This window comes from Terrapene carolina, unplaced genomic scaffold, assembly GCF_002925995.2.
Source record: "Terrapene carolina triunguis isolate 2854851 unplaced genomic scaffold, T_m_triunguis-2.0 Scaffold21, whole genome shotgun sequence".
Classification (NCBI taxonomy): domain Eukaryota; kingdom Metazoa; phylum Chordata; order Testudines; family Emydidae; genus Terrapene; species Terrapene triunguis.
This window is the reverse complement of record NW_020664372.1, coordinates 7,219,879-7,240,366: the sequence shown is the minus strand read 5'-3', so window position 1 is coordinate 7,240,366 and position 20,488 is coordinate 7,219,879. Positions and strand designations below refer to the sequence as shown.

The window sequence follows — 20,488 nt, the reverse complement described above, 5'->3', positions numbered from 1 at the left end:
TAGCTACCAGCTAAGGGAGTTATATCTTGAACTCAAGTAGTAGAAGCTCATGCTTTTAAGTCTGGATGGTTCGGGTTCAATCTTTGGTGACTAGCTATGATGGAGGTTGCTACACTTATAATCCCTTTAATCAGAGGTTCTGAATATGCTTTGTTGTAGGCAGAGCTAGCCTATAGTTAAGCAACCGAAAATTTAGAATGGTAAGTGTTGAAATGTTGGGAAGCCTTATAACTTTGCCAGTCTGGAACGAACATCCCATCTGAGGGATGGGGGCGGGGAGAGAGGAGAGTGAGACAGGACCAGGAAACTGGGACAAGGAATCCAGAACGGTAGTGGGGGCAGTTGAAATCAGATGAGGAGCTGGGGCGGGTTAGACAGCAATAGGATAGACATAGACTGGAGGGGATGGGGAAGAAGGGTCTTTGACTACTACAGACCACTCCATTCAGGAGCCTAGAATAGACCCAGGATTCCTGAGTTTCACAGTTCCTCTTCTGTCAGCAGATATCTGTGAAACCCAGCGGCAAAAAAAGTGTCTCATCCCCCTATAGAGCTGATCTATCACATATAGGATGACAGCCTACTGCCTCTGCCATCACTTACTCCATTAGCTCAAGTGGCAGAAGTCTGTGCAGTGGATCTAAAGGTTCATCGGCAGGGTTGGAGCCATGCGAGTTTCACGATGATTCCACATGACAGAATTTCTGGGGCAGTTCAGTTTTGATTTAAAAAAAAAAACCTGGGGAAATGCATACAGAAATAGGGTGACTAGATGCCTAAATAGGGGAATCTCAAGCAGGAGTAGAGAGGTTATTTTATCTCTGTATTTGGCACTGATGCAACCACTGCTGGAATACTGTGTCCAGTTCTGGGGTGCACAATTTAAGAAGGATATTGATAAATTGGAGAGTGTTCAGAGAAGAGTCACAAGACTAATTAAAGGATTATAAAACATGCCTTATAATGATCGACTCAAGGACCTCAATCTATTTAGCTTAACAAAAAGAAGGTTAAGAAGTGACTTGGTTATAGACTGTAAGTATCTACATGGGGAACAAATAGTTAATAATGGGCACTTCAGTCTAGCAGAGAAAGGTAGAGCCTGAGCCAACGGCTGGAAGTTGCAGCTAGACAAATTCAGACTGGATAGAAGGCATACCTTTTCAATGGTGAGAGTAATTAACGATTAACAATATACTAAGGGGCATGGTGTTTTTCTAAAAGCTTTTTCTAAAAGCTATCCTCTAGGAATTATTTTGGGAAAGTTCTATGTCTGTGCTATACAGGCGGTGAGACCAGGTGATCGCCGGATCCCTTCTGGCTTTATAATCTCAGAACTAGGTATATCAATTCACATGCAAAATTCTCATGGAATTCAATAGGTGTCCTTGCCCTGTGGCTTGTGGTGCGGGCTGCAGCAGGGGCTGTACAACCCCTCTCGCAGCTTCCTAGGGCCCCCTCTCATGGCTCTGTCCACCTGTGTCTGTCATTGTTGTCCTGCGCCCGCTCCCCGCCCCGCTCGCCCAATGTGTCCTGATATTTCACTCTTGCGATCTGGGCACCCTAGGGGCTGGGCAGCTAGACCCCAGCCCCAGCGCCTGACACCAATGACATTCAACCGCCCCTCCCGTTCTCTCCCTGCGTGGCCCGCGAAGCGCCACACGCCAGCTCCCGGCTCGTCTCCCTCACTCTCACCCCGCCCCTCTGCAATCCCAGCGCCCTCTCTTTCCTCGCGAGGTTTTTATATTCTCGCGACATTTCAGGGCCGCCATCTTACCTGTTCGTGTTGCGGCTACGGGGGAGGGGCAGGGGCCGCGCGTTTGGGAGCCACGATCCGTCCTCGGGTCCTTCGTTTGCCCGGGATTTTCCCCGTGTGGTCGGGATCTTCGGGGCTGTTGCGCCGGGCTCCCCGGGGAGGCTGCGGCGAGAGCGGGAGCCCGCAGAGCGCGGCCCGCCGGGTTCCGAGCCCTCCGCGGCGTCGGGCCCCTGTCCCGTCCCCGGGGATCTAGACAGAGCCGGGCAGGCAGCTCGGGCGAGGGGCGCGGAGGAGCCGGGACCCGGCCTGCGGGCGGGGCGGAACCGCCGCTGCTGCTGCCAGGGAGGCGGGGGGCCGGGCCGCTCTGGATGGTGGCGAAAATGATCATAGAAAACTTCGAGGCGCTGAAATCCTGGCTCAGCAAAACCTTGGAGCCCATGTGAGTAACCGGGGTAATCCTCTTCCCCCCTCCCCCCGGGACACCGCTCCCTCTAGAGCCGGTGAGTAACCGGGGTAACCCCCTGGGATAACACCCTTCCTTTCTCCTCAGAGCCTGTGTGAGTAACCAGGGTGACATCCCCTCTATAACAGCCCGTGGGGGTAACTGGGTAAACCCTGCAGCACTCCGCACCCCTCCCCTATAGAGCCTGTGGGAATTACTGGGACAAACCTCCTAAAACACCCCCATCCCCCTCCGCTGAGCCTCTGTGCTTTTACAAATGCTCAGCGGGTTTTAAGGGTTCTAAGTATAAGAGATGTGGGCTGAAAGCTCTTAGATGGAGGATAATTCTTTAGCAGGACATGTAGTTGTGTACCACAGGCAGCAACTTAAGTGTAGAAAATAATTAGAAACGTATCACCGGAGTTAAGATTTGTTATTTTTATTTTTGAGTTATGTTTTTCAGGAAGCTTAATTTTTAATTTAGGATTGATTAAAAACTAGCTTTGAGTTATTTTGTGTGTGAACATTTCTAAAAAAGGGGCAAAAGGCTTTGCTGGAGAAATGGTGCATAATTATAGTATGAGGCACTGTATTATATTTCCTATATGCACATAGAGGGAATTGCTGGAAGTCCTCTGAGGACTAGTGGCACTCAAGTGGGGCTACTCTATGTCCACAACACACATGTAGTCGTGGTAGCAGCTGTTGAATTGTGCTACCTCAAGCTTTAGCCTGTACTCCCTGACAAACCATCCAACCGGAACTGAAATTACCAACACATGGTAATTAAGAGGTTATGTGTATGGAAAGGACTCAAGTTAAAGGCAATCAAGTTATAATTCAAGTTAATTTTGCGATGAAGACACACTCTTAGATAGACCTACAGGACTATCTAGTTATGCGAAAACTGTGGAGCTGCCAATTCAGATGGTGCAAACGAGTTTTAGAGTCATCCTAGCCAAAAAAAACCCAAAACCCATCCCCCATAGCCCTGGGCTGTGTTGTAGGCAATATGAAGGTGGAACTCTTAGGACATGTCTACACTACAGACTTATGTCAGTATAACTACGCTGCTCAGAGGTGTGAAAAATCCACACCCACTTCTCCCATCAACATAGCTACCACTTCTCATGGTGGTGGATCAACTACGCTTACAGGAGAAGCTCTCCATCAGGGTAGCACATCTTCACTTAAACACTGCCCGTACAAGTGAAAGTGACCCAATAAAAGAAATATTTTTATTAAAGCTCGTGCTAAAATCCTATAATACACAGGTTGAGAAAAGAGTGTCTGTGCATCTGGATATAGTGCTTGGATTATCCACAAATACAAAGGACTTCTAGCAATTCCCTCTGTGTGCCCAGAAAGGACAGAAGTTCTCCCACAATTAACTGGGGAAGAATTCATAGCACCTCTCAGCTTATTGCAGTGCAAAGAATGTACCATGGAATATCCTCCTAGAAGTCTTAGTGTCACACATGAATGAGTGTAGTGCCAATGTGGACACAGCAGCTCCAGTGTTGTTTCCCAGTGTGGCTGCTCTCGCTCAAACTGGACTAATGAGGGGATTAACTTGGACATAGATAAATGGAGCTAACTGTAGTGCAAACATACCCTGTGGTTAATGCAGCCTGTCTCCACCTGCTTATGAATTACAGCACCTCCTGGTCTCTGTAATGGAAATACTGTGTCCCCGTCCCTGGCATATCTCCTACACAGGGCTTGCAAAGGGGCCTTCAGAAGACAACCTTAGGTCAGACATTTGCAGTTCCTGTGGTTGGAGAGTCTCCTCCCTGGCCGTATCTCTGGCTTTTAAAGCCCCTTTATGCCACTCCAACCTATTCATTTTTTGTAAAGGGGCTGAAGTGTAGGCGAGGATCTCATCATTAGTGTTTAACATCCACTAGAACCAAGTTCTGGTTTAGCAAAGGTCTAAGCAATTTTTATAGCATAAATATGTCGTGTTTTAATTACCTTCTTGTACATCAAAATTAATTAAAATCTTCTGTTGGCACATTGACTTTCCTCCGTACATGGTTTAAGACTCCCAGGTATTTAGTTTTTTTTTTTTTTCTTTTGGTTTTGGATCTTTGTGCAGGCTTACATGGGTTGCTAATTCAGATTTATAGAAAAAGTTTACTGTTCAAAATGTGAATTAAAGTAGAGTTTATATGCCATAAGGGCATAGCCTCATAAAAATGGTATTCCTTTCACTGTGCTATGGGATTTTGGTATTGTAACTACTTACTACAAAGAGAATAAAAAACAAATTGTTTAAACACCATTCCTAACTAATATATATAATACTTTTATTTACAACATTTCATGGCAAAGAATCTGTCAAAGCACTCTGACCATTCATTATTAGTCTCTAAACAGTCTTTCCTTCTTTCCATCATTTTACTCTCGTCCAGTTCTATTTTGCTAGCTTTTCTCAATTAACTGTACTCAAATTCTTGCTCAGTCCCAACTCTTTTGTAAATTTGTAAATTAGGTGAGTGCTGTGGTCTGCCCCACTCTGTTGCTTAATAGAATTAGCAAGCCAACTGTTAAGTGACGGTTAAAGTTGTGGCAGGATACCACCCAAAACATTAAAAGATTGGACAATCTTAAAATGAAAGACTTGTGCATCCTTTCTACCTTTGTATTACCTACTATGCTATTAATTAACACTATCAACTAACTCTAAAATGCCACAAAGCTTTCGTTTCAATCTCTAATAGATACTGAAAAGCGATATGTACCCCAACTTCATCAAACTTACATTGTAATGCAGGGGTCTGCAACCTTTCAGAAGTGGTGTGCCGAGTCTTCATTTGTTCACTCTAATTTAAGGTTTCACGTGCCAGTAATACATTTTAACATTTTTAGAAGGTCTCTTTCTATAAGTCTATAATATATAACTAAACTATTGTTGTATGTAAAGTAAATAAGGTTTTTAAAATGTTTAAGAAGCTTCATTTAAAATTAAATAAAAATGCAGAGCCCCCCCGGACCGGTGGCCAGGACCCAGGCGGGCAGTGTGAGTGCCACTGAAAATCAGCATGCATGCCATAGGTTGCCTACCCCTGTTCTAATGTAAACAGTGAATTTATATCAATACTAGCAACAGATCAGCACATCTAACTGTCTCAAGGCTTGTCTATACTTGCCTCTGTAGTGCTTCAGTGTAGGTAATCCACCTGCCGAAGAGGCGGTAGCCAGATCGGCAGAGAAATTTGTCTGTCGACCTAATGCTGGCACGGGGCCTTAGGTTGTCTTAACTACATTGCTCAGGTGTGTGGATTTTTCACACTGCTGAGTGACGTAGCAGGGTTGAACTAACTTTTTAGTGTAGACCAGGCCTCATACCCTGTAACGTTGGAAAATTACTCTACATTAACACTGGACTTTACTGGAGTGTGTCATGCTGCAATCTTAACTTCCATTCAACATAGTTTTTGTTTGTTAATTTCCTGGTTTTATATACCTCTTTTGTGCACCTCAGTGGACAGCTCTCTAGAATCAGGAAAAAGGGAGCTGTACCTACTTGGGAATCAGGGAGAAACTGCTGAAGCTACTGCTAGTTTCCCCTCCTAAAGAGTGAGAGTGGCTGTGAAGTGATTTAGTAAATTCTTTGTTTATAACACTTTATTCCCATTTAAAAGTTTACTGAAAGTGAGCACAACAAGAACAGCCCTGCACTTGAGCATTGACAACATAACTTGTCAATTGGAGGGAACCTTTGTGAAGGAATCTATCATTGCTCTTATCCCAAAACACACTCATGGATACCTGGAAATTGGAAATTGGTTGCAGCAGCAGGTTGGGTGGTCCTGCATTACACCAGCAGGTCTACCAATATGCCGCCGTCCCCACACTTTTCCAGTATGATGCATACCTCTCTTACATTCCAAAGTACCAATGTTGGACATCTGCAGGTGTCATCTTGGCTGAAACTGGGGTTTGAAACCATGATCGCCAAAGATAAAAGCGTGCATCTTTACAGTGTGTTAGAGCCAGACTCTTAAGCTGAGAGCCACCACAAGAGTCTCATCCTCTGTGGACTGGGCACAGAGTGGTATGCATAACACATACTCTGACAAGTGAGCCACTTTGTAGACCAGCCACTGTGGGAAGATTGACACACGTTCCTAGTGTGTTACACAAATATTTAGCAGTTAGCAGTAGAATATTGCTGATCAGGAACCCCAGATTCTATCACTGGCTCTGGGAAAGTGTAGGACTTACAGTGGTTGTAGAGGTAGGTTAACTGAAACTGCTTTAGTGACTTTGAAAGAAAATCTGGTGCACTGGGATAAGATTGGCTTTTTCATGTGAGAGACCTGGGTTCTTATGTAACCTCTTTGATGCGGTATGAATCAGCATTCATGTCACACTCCCCATCAGTTCCTGGCCTGGGTCGGGGAAACTAACGATCCATCCAGCAGACAAATTCTGATCATGGGCCACCTTGAGGCACGTTGCGCCTATGCTAAGAAGACTAATTTAAAAAATAATGGGGACTGTTCAGTAGCTGTTCCTTTTTTTTCCTGAGTTGAGGTTCTTGACCGTAGTCAATAATAAAGAGAGTGAATTGCATTGGAATTTTTAAAAAGTTACCTCTAGAGTACAGGGGTATTTGGTGAAGGAATCCGTTGGTCTCTTCCCCTACTTTCCTAAGTGAATGACAGTGTTCATGCTGTGTTGTCAAAAGAAAATTAGGTTCAGTTTGGCAGATGTTTTCCATGATGGCTAAAAAGTTTAATATTTTGTAAACAAACATTACTTATGTATAACTAATTCTAGGAGTTGGCACAAGGAGCAACAGTGTGGCCAGGTGGGCAGGTCCCAGAATGTTAGATTTCTTGCAGAAAGGTACAAGGAAAGTGAGATAATCCAGTGAAAAATTGCCCCAAGAGGTGGCTTTCAAAGTCCTATTATTCTTGCTGTATCAATTTGTTTTTCATCAAAGCATCCTAAATTTAAACAGTATCCAAAGTTTATATTCTGGTTTTTGTTTTTGCCGTTTCCATGAGATCTTAACGACATAAAAGTTGAGAGCTCCTGTTAAAAATGAACTTTGTACCACCTACTGATGCACCTTAATAACAGGTTTCCCTAAGTGCTGCAAGAACAAAATCAGGTAGATGAAGTTAAGGGGAAAATGAGGCTGCAGAAATTTTGACCAACAGATGAAAACTATTGATGTTCATATATTCAAATCTTGGGCAAATCTGAGATTACATTAGGTATGAATAATTTAATGAAGTGATGATCTATAGTACTCACAGGCTGTGGAATTCAGAGGTGTTGACAGTTCTGTGAGGATAAAGGCTGATGGTGACCCATTCCCCCTCTCCTTTACAGGTAGCAGCTGCAGTCTGAGCTGGAAACTGAGAAAACATTCTTTCCATCTAAATGTTTCAGGCTTTTCTTCATGTAATGACTTAAATAGTTGCTTAAATGTTTCAGCTTGATATGTACATTGTCAGTTTCTGTGTCCTTGCCTCCCTCCGTGCTTTGCCAGGTTAGAAAAAATTTGCTTGAGAAATAAAGTTACAAAGGAATTAGAACAGTGCATTGTTCATTCTGCTCAAGTACAGAATCTCCCCTGCAGATTTTTTTTTACCCCTGCAGAAAATAGATTCTGCTGTGGAGGTGCTGCAATTACACCTTTCACCCACCAGGGGCTTCTGTGGCACCAGAAGAAAGGGGGTAGCAGGCTAAGGGTTGGAGCAGGCAGCTATGAAAAGGGAGGGAGCAGATGCTGCTTTCCTCACAGCACCTTGTTCGCAGGACCAGGTGAGGGTGTCTGTGTGTGTGTGTGTGGCGGGGAATGGACAGAGTGGGACACATGGGGCTGCTGGTGGGTGTGTGTGTGTCACATAGACGGGTTCAGAAGGGCTAGTGGGAGGGGACAGAGAGGGGCAGAGGAGCTAGTGGCGTGACAGCTTTGAGCCAGGGGCTGAATGGGAGTGCAAAGACACATAGGGATGGGGAGAAGGAAGGGTGCAGGGACACACAGGGACAGAAGTAGATGTGCCTGACTGAATGGGAGAGGCTAGAGGGTCAGCTAGGATCTGCATGGGGGAGGCTCTCCAGCTCCCTAACAATCCCCTGCTCAAGCCTCCCCTCCTCTCCCCCAAAAACCAAACAAACCTGTTCTGTACTTCTTCCACCCACACCCAACCACCTTCCAGGTTCACTCCCAGGCTCCTTCCAAACAATTACTTCGCTCTCCCTCAGCTCCTCCTTTACCCCTGACTCCCCAAAGCTTTGCACTGCAGTAAATACTTTTCTGTATTGTAGTTTAAATGAATTATTACTCAGAGTTGTGTATTAATATGCTTAGTAAGGAATCTATTTGTCAAAAATCATTTCCTGAATCTTTTTTGTAGTCTGTATTGTTACAGAGATAGCTGCGGAAAACTATTTTGAAATAAATTATCAAAATAATTGAAACTGGTGTGATTCTATTGTATTATTTTGACAAAATATGCAGAATTTTAAAATATTGAGCACATTATTTTTAATTTTTTGGCACAGAATTCCCCCAGGAGTAGTTACTGTCTGTAACAACTTTAAACGTTCATCAACTGTATCCCCTTTTGTTGTAATAGTATAATCTAGACTTGGCATAACTGTTTTAATGGATGCATGTTTCATAGAATTATAGAAATGTAGGGCGGAAGGGACCTCAAGAGGTCATTATTCCAGCCACATTCATTGAGGCAGGACCAAGTATACCTAGACCATCCCTGGCAGGTGTCCAACCTGTTCTTAAATCTCCAATGACGGGATTCTACAGCCTCCCTTATAAGGCTATTCCAGTGCTTAACTATCTTTATGGTTAGAAATTTTTCCTAATATCTAATCTAAATCTCCCTTGCTGCAGATTAAGCTGATTACTTCTTGTCCTATCATCATCTGTGGACGTGGAGAACAATTGATCGCAGTCTTCTTTATAACAGTCCTTAATATATTTGAAGACTCTTATTAGTCTCACCTCAGTTTTCTTTTTTCAAGACTAAACATGCCCATTTTTATTAAATGAATGTCTATAACAGAACCATTTATCGCTCTTGACCCTTCCTGTGTCCTGGCCAGTCCTCTCTAATTCCCTGAATTGCTTCCCTCACACCTTGCCTTAAGAATGCATTAGAGGGGCTCAACAGTCTGGTGGTCTTCCTATGGGGTCTTGGTGCCTACATATTCATAGTTTGTTTGCTGTGGGGCTTAGATTCCTGAAAGTTTGTAGTTTGCTGTATCCAGTCCAACAGAGGTTGCCAGACATGTTGGTCCCTTTCTCATGTATTCATTTTAAAATCAAGATTGGATATCTTTATAAAAGTTTTGTTTTAGTTCAGTGTTTCTCAACCTTTTTAGGTTTGAGATAGGGATGTAAGAGTTTAACCGGTTAATCGATAAGCTTGATGCTTATTGGTTTCTGGTAACGATTAAACTCCGCCCAGGGTCTCCCACCTCCAGTTGCCAGTTATGACTCACCAGTTGAGAAACCATGGTCTAGTTCAACCACAGATTATTGGATTCAGTGCAAGAATTATTGGAAAAAGCTTTGCTGACCTGTTATACAAGAGATCAGACTAGATGATCATAATGCTCCCTTCTGGCCTTGAAATTTTTATATCTGAGAACCTGTATTTGTGTTTTGGTGAACTAAGGCAGGATCATTTGAATTCTGTGGCATGTTGAGTCCAAAATTTGTGGTAAGAGTCTGGATTCTGTAACAGTTTGTAAAAATTGAGTATTAGTGAAAGTAATATGAAAATGAATAATGCAGTCTAGTGTCCTGTATTTTGATAACTGAATTTATTTCACATTTCCCCCAAAATTTTAGTTTTTGGTATGCTGCAGCAAGTTCTATACTAGCAGTGTTTAACTGCAATATAGGAACTATCAGAGGAAACCTGGAGATTTTGGTAAATGGGTAAAGGATAGATGAGGCTTTTGTCACCTGGAAGGGCAGAGGAAGCATTTTGGTATTGTGGTTAAACTGTTACTTGGATGCTTCTGAAATGATTAGCAGTGAAATAGTTAAGTGCTGACATTAAATAGTCCTTTTTAGGTTTCAGAGTTCACAGTCCAGTGAAATCAATGGAACAGTTATATCTTTTAGAGCTATTGCTCCATGCTGTCTGCAGACTTGGGGAGAGATTACTGCATGGTTTATGCTTGGTTCAAATTTTCAAAGTAACTTAGCTTTGTTACCCATAAGGGCTAGAAATACAATTAAAAAAAAAAATTAAATTTTAGGCCTGGTCTACACTTGAAACTTTTGCCAGTATAGCAGTGTTGGTTAGGGGTGGTGGTGGTGGTGTTATTTTGGCAACATTTCTATACAGGTAAAATCCCTTAGTGTAGATGCAGTAATATTAACATAAAAGTGCTTTCACGGGTATAGTTTATTTCACTTGCTGAGCTAGTATATGTTCTGGCAAAAGAACTTTCTTGCTGGAATAAGCTTTCTCTCCACTAGGAAGGTTTGCTGGTTGTCTGACAGGGTGGGCTGGCACCTGAAAAAGGGAGCGAGGTCCAGGGCACCTGTAACGGATTACCTGCTGGCTATTTCATGTCTTGAACAGTACTGCCAAAACCAAGTATTCAAAAACAGTGGGTCAGGTCCCCAAAAATCATGGCTAAATTAATTCTTTTTTTAAACGTTGGGCTTATTATTTACCTTTGGTTTCTGAGTCTTTAGGGTACACATGAGACACATTTTTCAGATTTTCACTGCCACCATGAGAGCTAGAAAGTTACTTAAAAAAAAAAAAAAATGAAGCCGAGATGCTCACATTATGTCTTTGCTCCAGGAGCTGGAGCTTTAAGAAGAAAAAATATCTCAAGCATTGCAATAAAATTTGCAGGAAGTCAGAGGCAGCAGAGCTTTTAAGCCTCTTAGACTGAACATAAGAATGGCCATACTGGGCCAGACCAAAGGTCCATCCAGCCCAGTATCCTATCTACCGACAGTGACCAATACCAGGTGTCCCAGAGGGAGTGAACCTAACAGGTAATGATCAAGTGATCCTTCACCTGCCATCCATCTCCACCCTCTGACAAATAGAGACTAGGAACACCATTCCTTACCCATCCTGGCTAATAGCCATTAATGGACTTAACTGCCATGAATTTATCTAGTTCTCTTTTAAACCCTGTTATAGTCCTAGCTTTCACAACCTTCTCAGGCAAGGAGTTCCACAGGTTGACTGTGCACTGTGTGAAGAAGAACTTCTTTTTATTTGTTTTAAACCTGCTGCCCATGAATTTCATTTGGTGGCCCCTAGTTCTTATATTATGGGAACGCGTAAATAACTTTTCCTTATTCACTTTTTCCACACCACTCATGATTTTATATACCTCTATCATATCCCCCCGTAGTCTCCTCTTTTCCAAGCTGAAAAGTCGTAGCCTCTTTAATCTCTCCTCATATGGAACCCATTCCAAACCCCTAATCATTTTAGTTGCCCTTCTCTGAACCTTTTCTAATGCCAATATATCTTTTTTGAGATGAGGACACCACATCTGTACGCAGCATTCAAGATGTGGGCTTACCATGGATTTATATAAGGGCAATAAGATATTCTCCGTCTTATTCTCTATCCCTTTTTGAATGATTCCTAACATCCTGTTTGCTTTTTTGATTGCCGCTGCACACTGCATGGATGTCTTCAGAGAACTATCCACAATGACTCCAAGATCTCTTTCCTGATTAGTTATAGCTAAATTAGCCCCCATCTTATTATATGTATAGTTGGGGTTAATTTTTCCAATGTGCATTACTTTACATTTATCCACATTAAATTTCATTTGCCATTTTGTTGCCCAATCACTTAGTTTTATGAGATCTTTTAAGTATCTTGAGCAGGTTAGTATCCTCTGCAAACTTTGCCACCTCACTGTTTACCCCTTTTTCCAGATCATTTATGAATAAGTTTAATAGGATTGGTCCTAGGACTGACCCTTGGGGAACACCACTAGTTACCCCTCTCCATTCTGAAAATTTACCATTTATTCCTACCCTTTGTTCCCTGTCTTTTAACCAGTTCTCAATCCATGAAAGGATCTTCCCTCTTATCCCATGACAACTTAATTTACGTAAGAGCCTTTGGTGAGAGACCTTGTCAAAGGCTTTCTGGAAATCTAAGTACACTATGTCCACTGGATCCTCCTTGTCCACATGTTTGTTGACCCCGTCAAAGAACTCTAATAGATTAGTAAGACATGATTTCCCTTTACAGAAACCATGTTGACTTTTGCTCAACAATTTATGTTCTTCTATGTATCTGACAATTTTATTCTTTACTATTGTTTCAACTAATTTGCTCGGTACTGACGTTAGACTTACCGGTCTGTAATTGCTGGGATCACCTCTAGAGCCCTTTTTAAATATTGGTGTTACATTAGCTATCTTCCAGTCATTGGGTACAGAAGCTGATTTAAAGGACAGGGTACAAACCATAGTTAATAGTTCCACAATTTCACATTTGTGTTCTTTCAGAACTCTTGGGTGAATGCCATCTGGTCCCGGTGACTTGTTACTGTTAAGTTTATCAATTAATTCCAAAACCTCCTCTAGTGACACTTCAATCTGTGACAATTCCTCAGATTTGTGACCTACAAAGGATGGCTCAGGTTTGGGAATCTCTCTAACATTCTCAGCCGTGAAGACTGAAGCAAAGAATTCATTTAGTTTCTCCGCAATTACTTTATCGTCTTTTAAGTGCTCCTTTTGTATCTCGATCGTCCAAGGGCCCCACTGGTTGTTTAGCAGGCTTCCTGCTTTTGATGTACTTAAAAAACACTGAGTTTCTAGTTTTGCTCTCTTCCCCTTTAAGCTGCTTCTTTTGGTGCATGTGTATTTTATTTATTTAAATAAAACCAAGAAAATTTCATAAAGAAAACCAATAAAAAAGTTGCGTAGTGAAACACTTAAGTCAGCAATATAACAGTTAATTGGGAGTGTAGTCGTAACACTCCTCATGTATGTACAGTACATTCTAATTATGTGATCATATATAATTTCTCATAGATTGTTTTGCATCCTAAAACATATTCTTGTATTTTAAAAAAATATGTAAGAATTGCCATACTGGGTCAGACCGGTAGCCCAATATCCTATCTTCCGGCAGTGGCCGGTACCAGATGGTTCAGAGGGAATGAACAGAATGGCAATTATTGAGTGAGCCACCCCTTGTCATCCAGTCGCAGCTTCTGGCATTCAAGAGGGGACACCCAGACTCTGGGGTTGCGTCCCTGACCATCTTGGCTAATAGCCATTGATGGACCCATCTTCTATGAACTTATCTAACTCTTTTTTGAACCCAGTTATATTTTTGGCCTTCACAGCATTCCCTGGCAATTAGTTTCACAGGTTGACTGTGTTATGTGAAGAAGTACTTCCTTATGTTTGTTTTAAACCTGTTGCCTATTAATTTCATTGGGGACCCATTTTTTGTGTATTTTGTGAAGAGGTAAATAGCACTTTCCTATTCACTTTCTTCACACCATGATTTTATAGATCTATATCATATCCCCCATTAGTTGTCTCTTTTCCAAGTTGAACAGTCTGTCTTATTAGTCTCTCCTTGTATGGAAGCTGTTCCATACTCCTAATATTTTTTGTTGCCCTTCCCTGTTTTCCAATACATTAGAATCTTTTTTGATACGGGGTGACCACATCTGCACACAATATTCAAGATGTGGCCGTACCATGGATTTATATAGAGGCAATAGCATATTTTCTGTCTTATTATCTATCCCTTTCTTAATGATTCCCAACATTCTGTTAGCTTTCTTGACTGTCGCTGCACATTGAGTGGATGTTTTCAGAGAACTATCCACAATGACTCCAAGATCTCTTTCTTGAGTGGTAACAGCTAATTTAGACCCCCCCCCCATCATTTTATATATATAGTTGGGATTATGTTTTCCAATGTGAATTACTTTGCATTTTGTTACCTACTTATGAGAGGACCTTCCTTTTTATCCCATGACTGCTTAATTTACTTAAGAGCGTTTGTTGAGGGACCTTGTCTAAGATTTTCTGGAAGTCCAAGTACCCTACGTTGACTGGGTCACCCTTGTCCACCTGCTTGTTGACACCGTCAGAGAATTGTAATAGATTAGTGAGGCATGATTCCCTTTACAGAAGCTGTGTTGACTCTTTCACAACCTACTCTGATAATTCTCCTCTTTACTATTGTTTCAACCAGTTGCATGGTACAGAAGGTAGGCTTACCAGCCTGTACTTGCCAGGATCGCCTCTGGAGCCTTTTTAAAAAAAATCAATGTTACATTGAGTATCCACCAGTCATCTGGTACAGAGACTGTTTTAAGGAACAGGTTACATACCACTGTCAGTAGTTTTGCAATTTCATATTTGAGTTCCTTCAGAACTTTTAGGTGAATAACATCTGGTCTGGTTTCAGAGTAGCAGCCGTGTTCGTCTGTATCCGCAAGAAGAACAGGAGTACTTGTGGCACCTTAGAGACTAACAAATTTATTAGAGCATAAGCTTTCGTATGCTCTAATAAATTTGTTAGTCTCTAAGGTGCCACAAGTACTCCTGTTCTTCATCTGGTCTGGGTGACTTATTACTGATTAATTTATCAGTTTGTTCCAAAACCACCTCTATTGACACCTCAGTCTGGGACAGTTCCTCTGCTTTATCTCCTAAAAAGAATGGCTTAGATCTGGGAATCTCCCTCACATCCTCTGCAATGGATGTGAGGATCCAAAGAATTAATTAACGTCTCCACAATGTTCTTGTCTTCCTTGAGTGGTCCTTTAGCAACTCGATTGTTCAGTGGCCCCACTGATTGTTTGGCAGGCTTTCTGCTTCTGATATACTTTAAAAAAAAAGTGCCATTGGTTTTTGTGTCTTTTTGCTAGTTGCTCCTCAAATTTTAACTGCTAAGTCACTCACTTTATATGCCATTTTTGGAAAAATGTCTGTCTTGTAAAACTAAAAATATAAACATTAAAGCTATTTCATCTTCTCTAATTCTATGTAAAAATGTTGTAACTTTATTAAGACTAGTGAGGATAGGTACTATTAAAGATTTTTTTAAAAATATTGTGGTGTGTTCCATATAATCGCTAGACAGTTATTTCTCTTAGGAGTAACTGGCATACACCTTTTGAAGAAGGAGGGACAAAAATCTTGCTTATATGTGAAGTGACATTATTAAAATTGCATTAAGGAACATTAAAATATTAATCTTGCAAAGTCAAGCACTCCAAAGGTAGGAAATACTAGAATTAAGATTGCTTAGGGAAACTGCATCTCCACCACTAGACTCCTCATTTGTGTAGGCCTACAAAGGTCAGTTCTCCCTTTGGCCCTATTCAACATATGGATGCAGCCACTAGGTGAATTGGTCAGGTGATGTGGACTCAAGTGTCAGCAATGTGCAGATGAGATACAGTTCTACTTATTTCTCACCGTTACTCCTGAGGGCATTCTGCCCTAAAAAATTTAAAATTCTGCACACAATATTTTAAAATTCTGCAAATTTTATTTGTCAAATAAATGTGCAGACTCCAGCATGGCATTGGGGAGCACAGGATACTGGCTGCACAGAGGGGGGAGGTTACTGTGCAGCTCCCCCCTCCCAGGACATGGACGCATTGGTGAGGCTGCACCCAACCCTGACACAGCGCAAGTACTATGCCTGCCCCAGAAACACCCCAGAGTCCTGCCCCTCCATGCCAGGTGTACCAAGCAGGCTCAGCAAAGCAGCATCCAAATGTGGGGGGAATCCAGATGTGGGCTGAGAGGGTTCTGTGTGGGGCAGTCTGGGTGTAGGCAGTTCAGTGGGGGATTTGGGTGCGGGGGGATCTGCATGCACAGGGGCTTGTTGGGGAGGTTCTGGGTGCAACGGTAATGGACTCTGCAGGGGGATCCACGTGAAGGAAGGTTGTTGGAGCTCAGTGGGGGGGGGGGTCTGAGTGTGGGTGGGGATAGAGCTCAGCGGAGGGGCTGGATGTGGGGGGCTCAGTGGGTGGTCCAGATGCTGGGGGAGCCGGGCTCAGTAGGGTTGAGATCCAAGTGCAGCTGTTTGGGGCTCAGCAGGGTGGGGATCTGGGTGTGGGTTGCTCATCGGGGTGGTGTAGTGGGAGTGGGGCTTGTCGGGGGGTACACCATGCCACTACAACCAAGCTGGCCCAATGCTTGGAGCAGATCTGCTTATGAATGAAGAACAGCTGGTTGAAGCTGAATTGAAGCAAGATAGAAGTGATGCTGGTGCACAGAGTTGAAATTTGCAGCTACTATGCAGTCTCCTTTGGCTGAAGGTACATAGCCACAATTAGTCAATTCAGTCCATAGTTTGGTAATGATCTGATTTCTCGCTGACACACGTTCTTAAGGATTAAAATCCTTCAGTAATACTTTCTACCATCCCTGGCTGGCCAGGAGACTGTCCTGTCCTGGGAGACCATGACCTGATCTCAGTTGTTCGTGCCTTTGTTGCCTGAGGACTGGACTACAGCAATGCAATATACCTGGGCATGAAGCCTTCAGCACTTAGGAAGCTCCAACTAGCATAGAACATTGGAGCATGTCTTCTGAGCAACACTGGTTACTGTGAACACATCAGACCTGGCCTCCGCTCCCTACATTGGCTTCCTATATAATACTGAGTCAAGTTCAAGGACTTGGTCCTTATTTTGAAGATGCTCAGTGCCCTGGGCCCAGCATATCTAAAAGTTTGCCTGATGCCTCAGGATGAAGACTGGAGTTGACACCTTCCTCTTCTGGCACAATGAAAGTCTTTACAATGAGGGTAAGCTTATTCTGTGTGGGAGACAGAATTTTCTTGTAGGTAAGCCTGAAACTGAAACAAACTCCCCCAGTAACTAAGGACCACTACAAATCTCTCAATTGTGCACTGCAAGTGCAAGGCACATTTTTTTGACCTTGCCTTCTCAAATATGAGCAAAGAGAAATGTGTTTATATATTAAAAAAAAAAAAACCCCAAAACCCCAAACAAACCCAAAAATCCAACAGCAACAAAATACAATGCTCTACTGCAGTGGTTTTCAACCTATGGTCTGTGGACCCCTGGGGGTCTGCAGACGATGACTAAGGAGTCTGTGAAAGTTGGTCATTACCATAAAACAGTGGTTTTCAATCTGTGGTCTGCGGACCCATCGGGGTTTGCAGACTGTGTCTGATTTCCAAAGGGGTCCACACCGCTGTTTGAAACTTTTTAGGTGTCCGCAAATGAAAAAAAAGTTGAAAACCACTGCTGTACTGTATACATGTTTCCCCTTGGTGAAAGGATGAGAGAGCAAACAATAAATCACAGATGTTAGTCAACTCACTTAATATAATACTGGACAATGCTCATATCCTACAGTGATGTGTGGTATAAGAACCTACATATCTTAGAGTCTTAATTCAGCCCCATTGTGCGTATGCATTATGATAGCCTTACCCAACGTCATATAGAAAGTCTGTGGTCAAGCCTGGAAAACTATTAAACTCTCCCAAATGCCAAGCCAGATGTTTAACACAAGGGCATCTCTTCTTAATCACTGTCTATCCATTGAATGAAGACGAGTTCTGTAGGACAAATAGTATGTGATAATGTAAATAAAGACTGCATCGTGCATATGCATTGAGGGTACTGAATTAAATTTGCAGGAGCATCTTTAATTTTTGCATTTCTCAATTTTTGAGTGCTTGATCATGTAACTCTAGCATCATTATTTTAGCTTAAGCTTTATGTATTTCCTTGTTTTTTTTTTAAAAATTAAAAACAAAACAAAACACAGATTTCATCATGTGGAACCATATTGACATCCCTTCCTCCACAGGTCTTCCCTCCTGCCAAATTTCAAGTCCCTGCTCTAAAACATGGGGGCACTAGAGCATTTCAAAGAAACAGTTGAAAGAAATTTTTAATACTGACAATTTATTTTTCTCTAACCTCCTTCTTGGAAACAGATTAGCTGTTTTTTTTTGTTTTTGTTTTTCTGAGTCTTTAAAATATGTATATAAAATCCACCTGATGTAGAGGCTTGGCTGGGCTGGACATTGTGTGCGGATATCACAAGCTGGGAGGAGCAAGCCACCAACTGACCCCACTGGCACCACATCCTCCCAGCAGGAAGTGGCCTGCTTTGAGGAGAAGTGTCCTGCCCTCGAAGCCGAAAAGAGAGAAGGAAGGAAAAAGAAAGAACTTCCTCCCAGCAGGCAGCTGGCCGACCAGGAAATGTCTGTACCTACAGTGGGCGGATCTGTGTTTTCCAGGATTGAACTCCTGTGTCATCTTAGGACCCATATGTAAATCTGTGGTAGAGATCATTCTCAAATTGAGGGATCGCTGCTGCTGCTGCTCTACACTGGAGGTTAGGTCAGCTTACCAACATTGCTCGGGGTGTGGCTCTTTCAACGTAGCTGTGTCAATCTAACATATTTAGCATAGACCTGGCCTTTGAGTGCTTTACTTGAAGGCCTGAACTTTTATCCTTTGTAGCCTTTGCATTAATGTTTTTGATTATTTTTGCCTCAGTGCTTTAATGCTTTTCCTTGAAACCTCCCCCCCTCTGGCATTTTGAGCTTCCATTGAAACTTGAACAAACTTGAACACCTCATTTCTCCCATGTGTTGGTGCACTTGCCTGTATGTAGTAATGGTGTATGAACACTGTTTACAGGGGTTTTGAAAACAGAATTTTAGCCAACTCAATCTGTTACCAAATACATGACAAAATAAGACTAGCTAAAGTGCTAGAAAATATAGGGTAGGGGTTCTCAAATGTATGCATAATGTAGATAATTTTAATACAGTCTTGTGGTGCCCCATTCTACTCATTTGTGATTATGCAGATCATCTCTCTTCCCATTCACTATTTGACTTTCCCTGTGGCAACTTCAGGAATTCCTACATGGAAAAAGTAGGGGAGTTTATTGTGTTTTTAGTTTCTTTTAAGGCCATTTAGCAGCTGGAAACAAAGATCTGGTACAATGTTAACTGACTAACTCTGCACATTGCTACCAAGAGCTTTGTGGTCTACAGTTTGAGAACCTCTGCTCTAGGGAACAATCCTCCTTTGGCAATGTGATGGAACTAAAGGATGTTAGAATACAAAGAATCTCTCCTGCTTTAACTTGCTACTCAAGACAACATTTCTGTCTTCCTTACATTTGAAGAGGAGTGAATAGAACTTTTTTCACAGTGCCATTACTTAACTGACCCAAGATCTCAGTTGGGTGGGAGGTGTTCTCTCTGTAGCATTTTTAGCCCTTTTGGTATAGGGATCAAGAAGAGGATACTAGATATCAAGGGTGAAATCCTGGCACTATTGAAGTCAATGGCAAAATTTCCTTTAACTTCATTAGCATCCATATTTCACCCCCCAGAATTAACCTTTACTTGTCATTACAATTCATGTTGCCTTCCTAATTATGCTATTACTATTTTTCACTTTAGTAACACTTCAACACTGATATCTAGATGGCAACAGGTCCAAAATAATGTTTGTGGTCAATGCTGAGGGGCAGTCTGTTTTGTAGAGCAGGTAGAAATAGCAGCTATAGTTCATATCAGCATATCGCAGAAAAGTTTACACAAATCAGGTGTAAATTATTATCTCCTGCTGTAATCTTATGTTTTGAGATGAACTGCAACATGGTTATTAATATTTGTTGTCTACTGTGCATCAGTACGAGCGTGGCAGAGATGTAATATACATTCACTTCATTTTTCTGTGAAGGAGGTTAAATGATATTATCTTCTTGTGTAACGTAGGTAGATGAAGATGAATTGCTAATATCCAAAAGATTAGGTATTTTAAGATAACTTTGGTGGGGTTTTTTGTGGCCCAATCTTATCATTTCCTATTGAAATTGATTGGAAGTTTAATTGACTTCAATAGCAGCAGAAATGAGCCCTAGATGTGTGTATTGTGCCAGGTTCGGGCAGTCTTGAGTTTTTCATTACTGAATTCTATATTTTTATCAATTATTTACAGATGTGATGCAGATCCATCAGCCCTAGCTAAATACGTTCTTGCCTTGGTAAAGAAGGATAAAAGTGAGAAAGAGCTGAAGGCATTATGTGTTGATCAGCTGGATGTATTTCTTCAAAAGGGTAAGAAGTCTTCGCTGTGACTATAAAACTTCAGTGATTTGCTTTGCTTATTGATGTTTGTGTACTCAGCTTAATTTAGGATTAACTGCTATTTATCTTTTTTATGAGCCTTCGTTAAGTGCGGTTAATTCAGTTGCATGAAGAAAATAATTTATGAAATTTAACAAAAAACAGCAGTATTGTATG

At 42.0% G+C, this 20,488-nt stretch overlaps 1 protein-coding gene across 1 annotated transcript in view; it reads left to right on the top strand.

Moving 5' to 3' along the window:
- The first annotated feature begins 1,795 nt into the window (after nucleotides 1-1,795).
- RBM26 (RNA binding motif protein 26) overlaps nucleotides 1,796-20,488 on the top strand; it is a 99,030-nt gene continuing 80,337 nt past the window's right edge. The window contains exons 1-2 of the mRNA XM_026662499.1: nucleotides 1,796-2,195; nucleotides 20,184-20,302. Of these exons, the coding sequence (XP_026518284.1) occupies nucleotides 2,125-2,195; nucleotides 20,184-20,302 (190 nt within the window). The 5' untranslated portion in view covers nucleotides 1,796-2,124. The remainder of the gene's footprint in view (nucleotides 2,196-20,183; nucleotides 20,303-20,488) is intronic.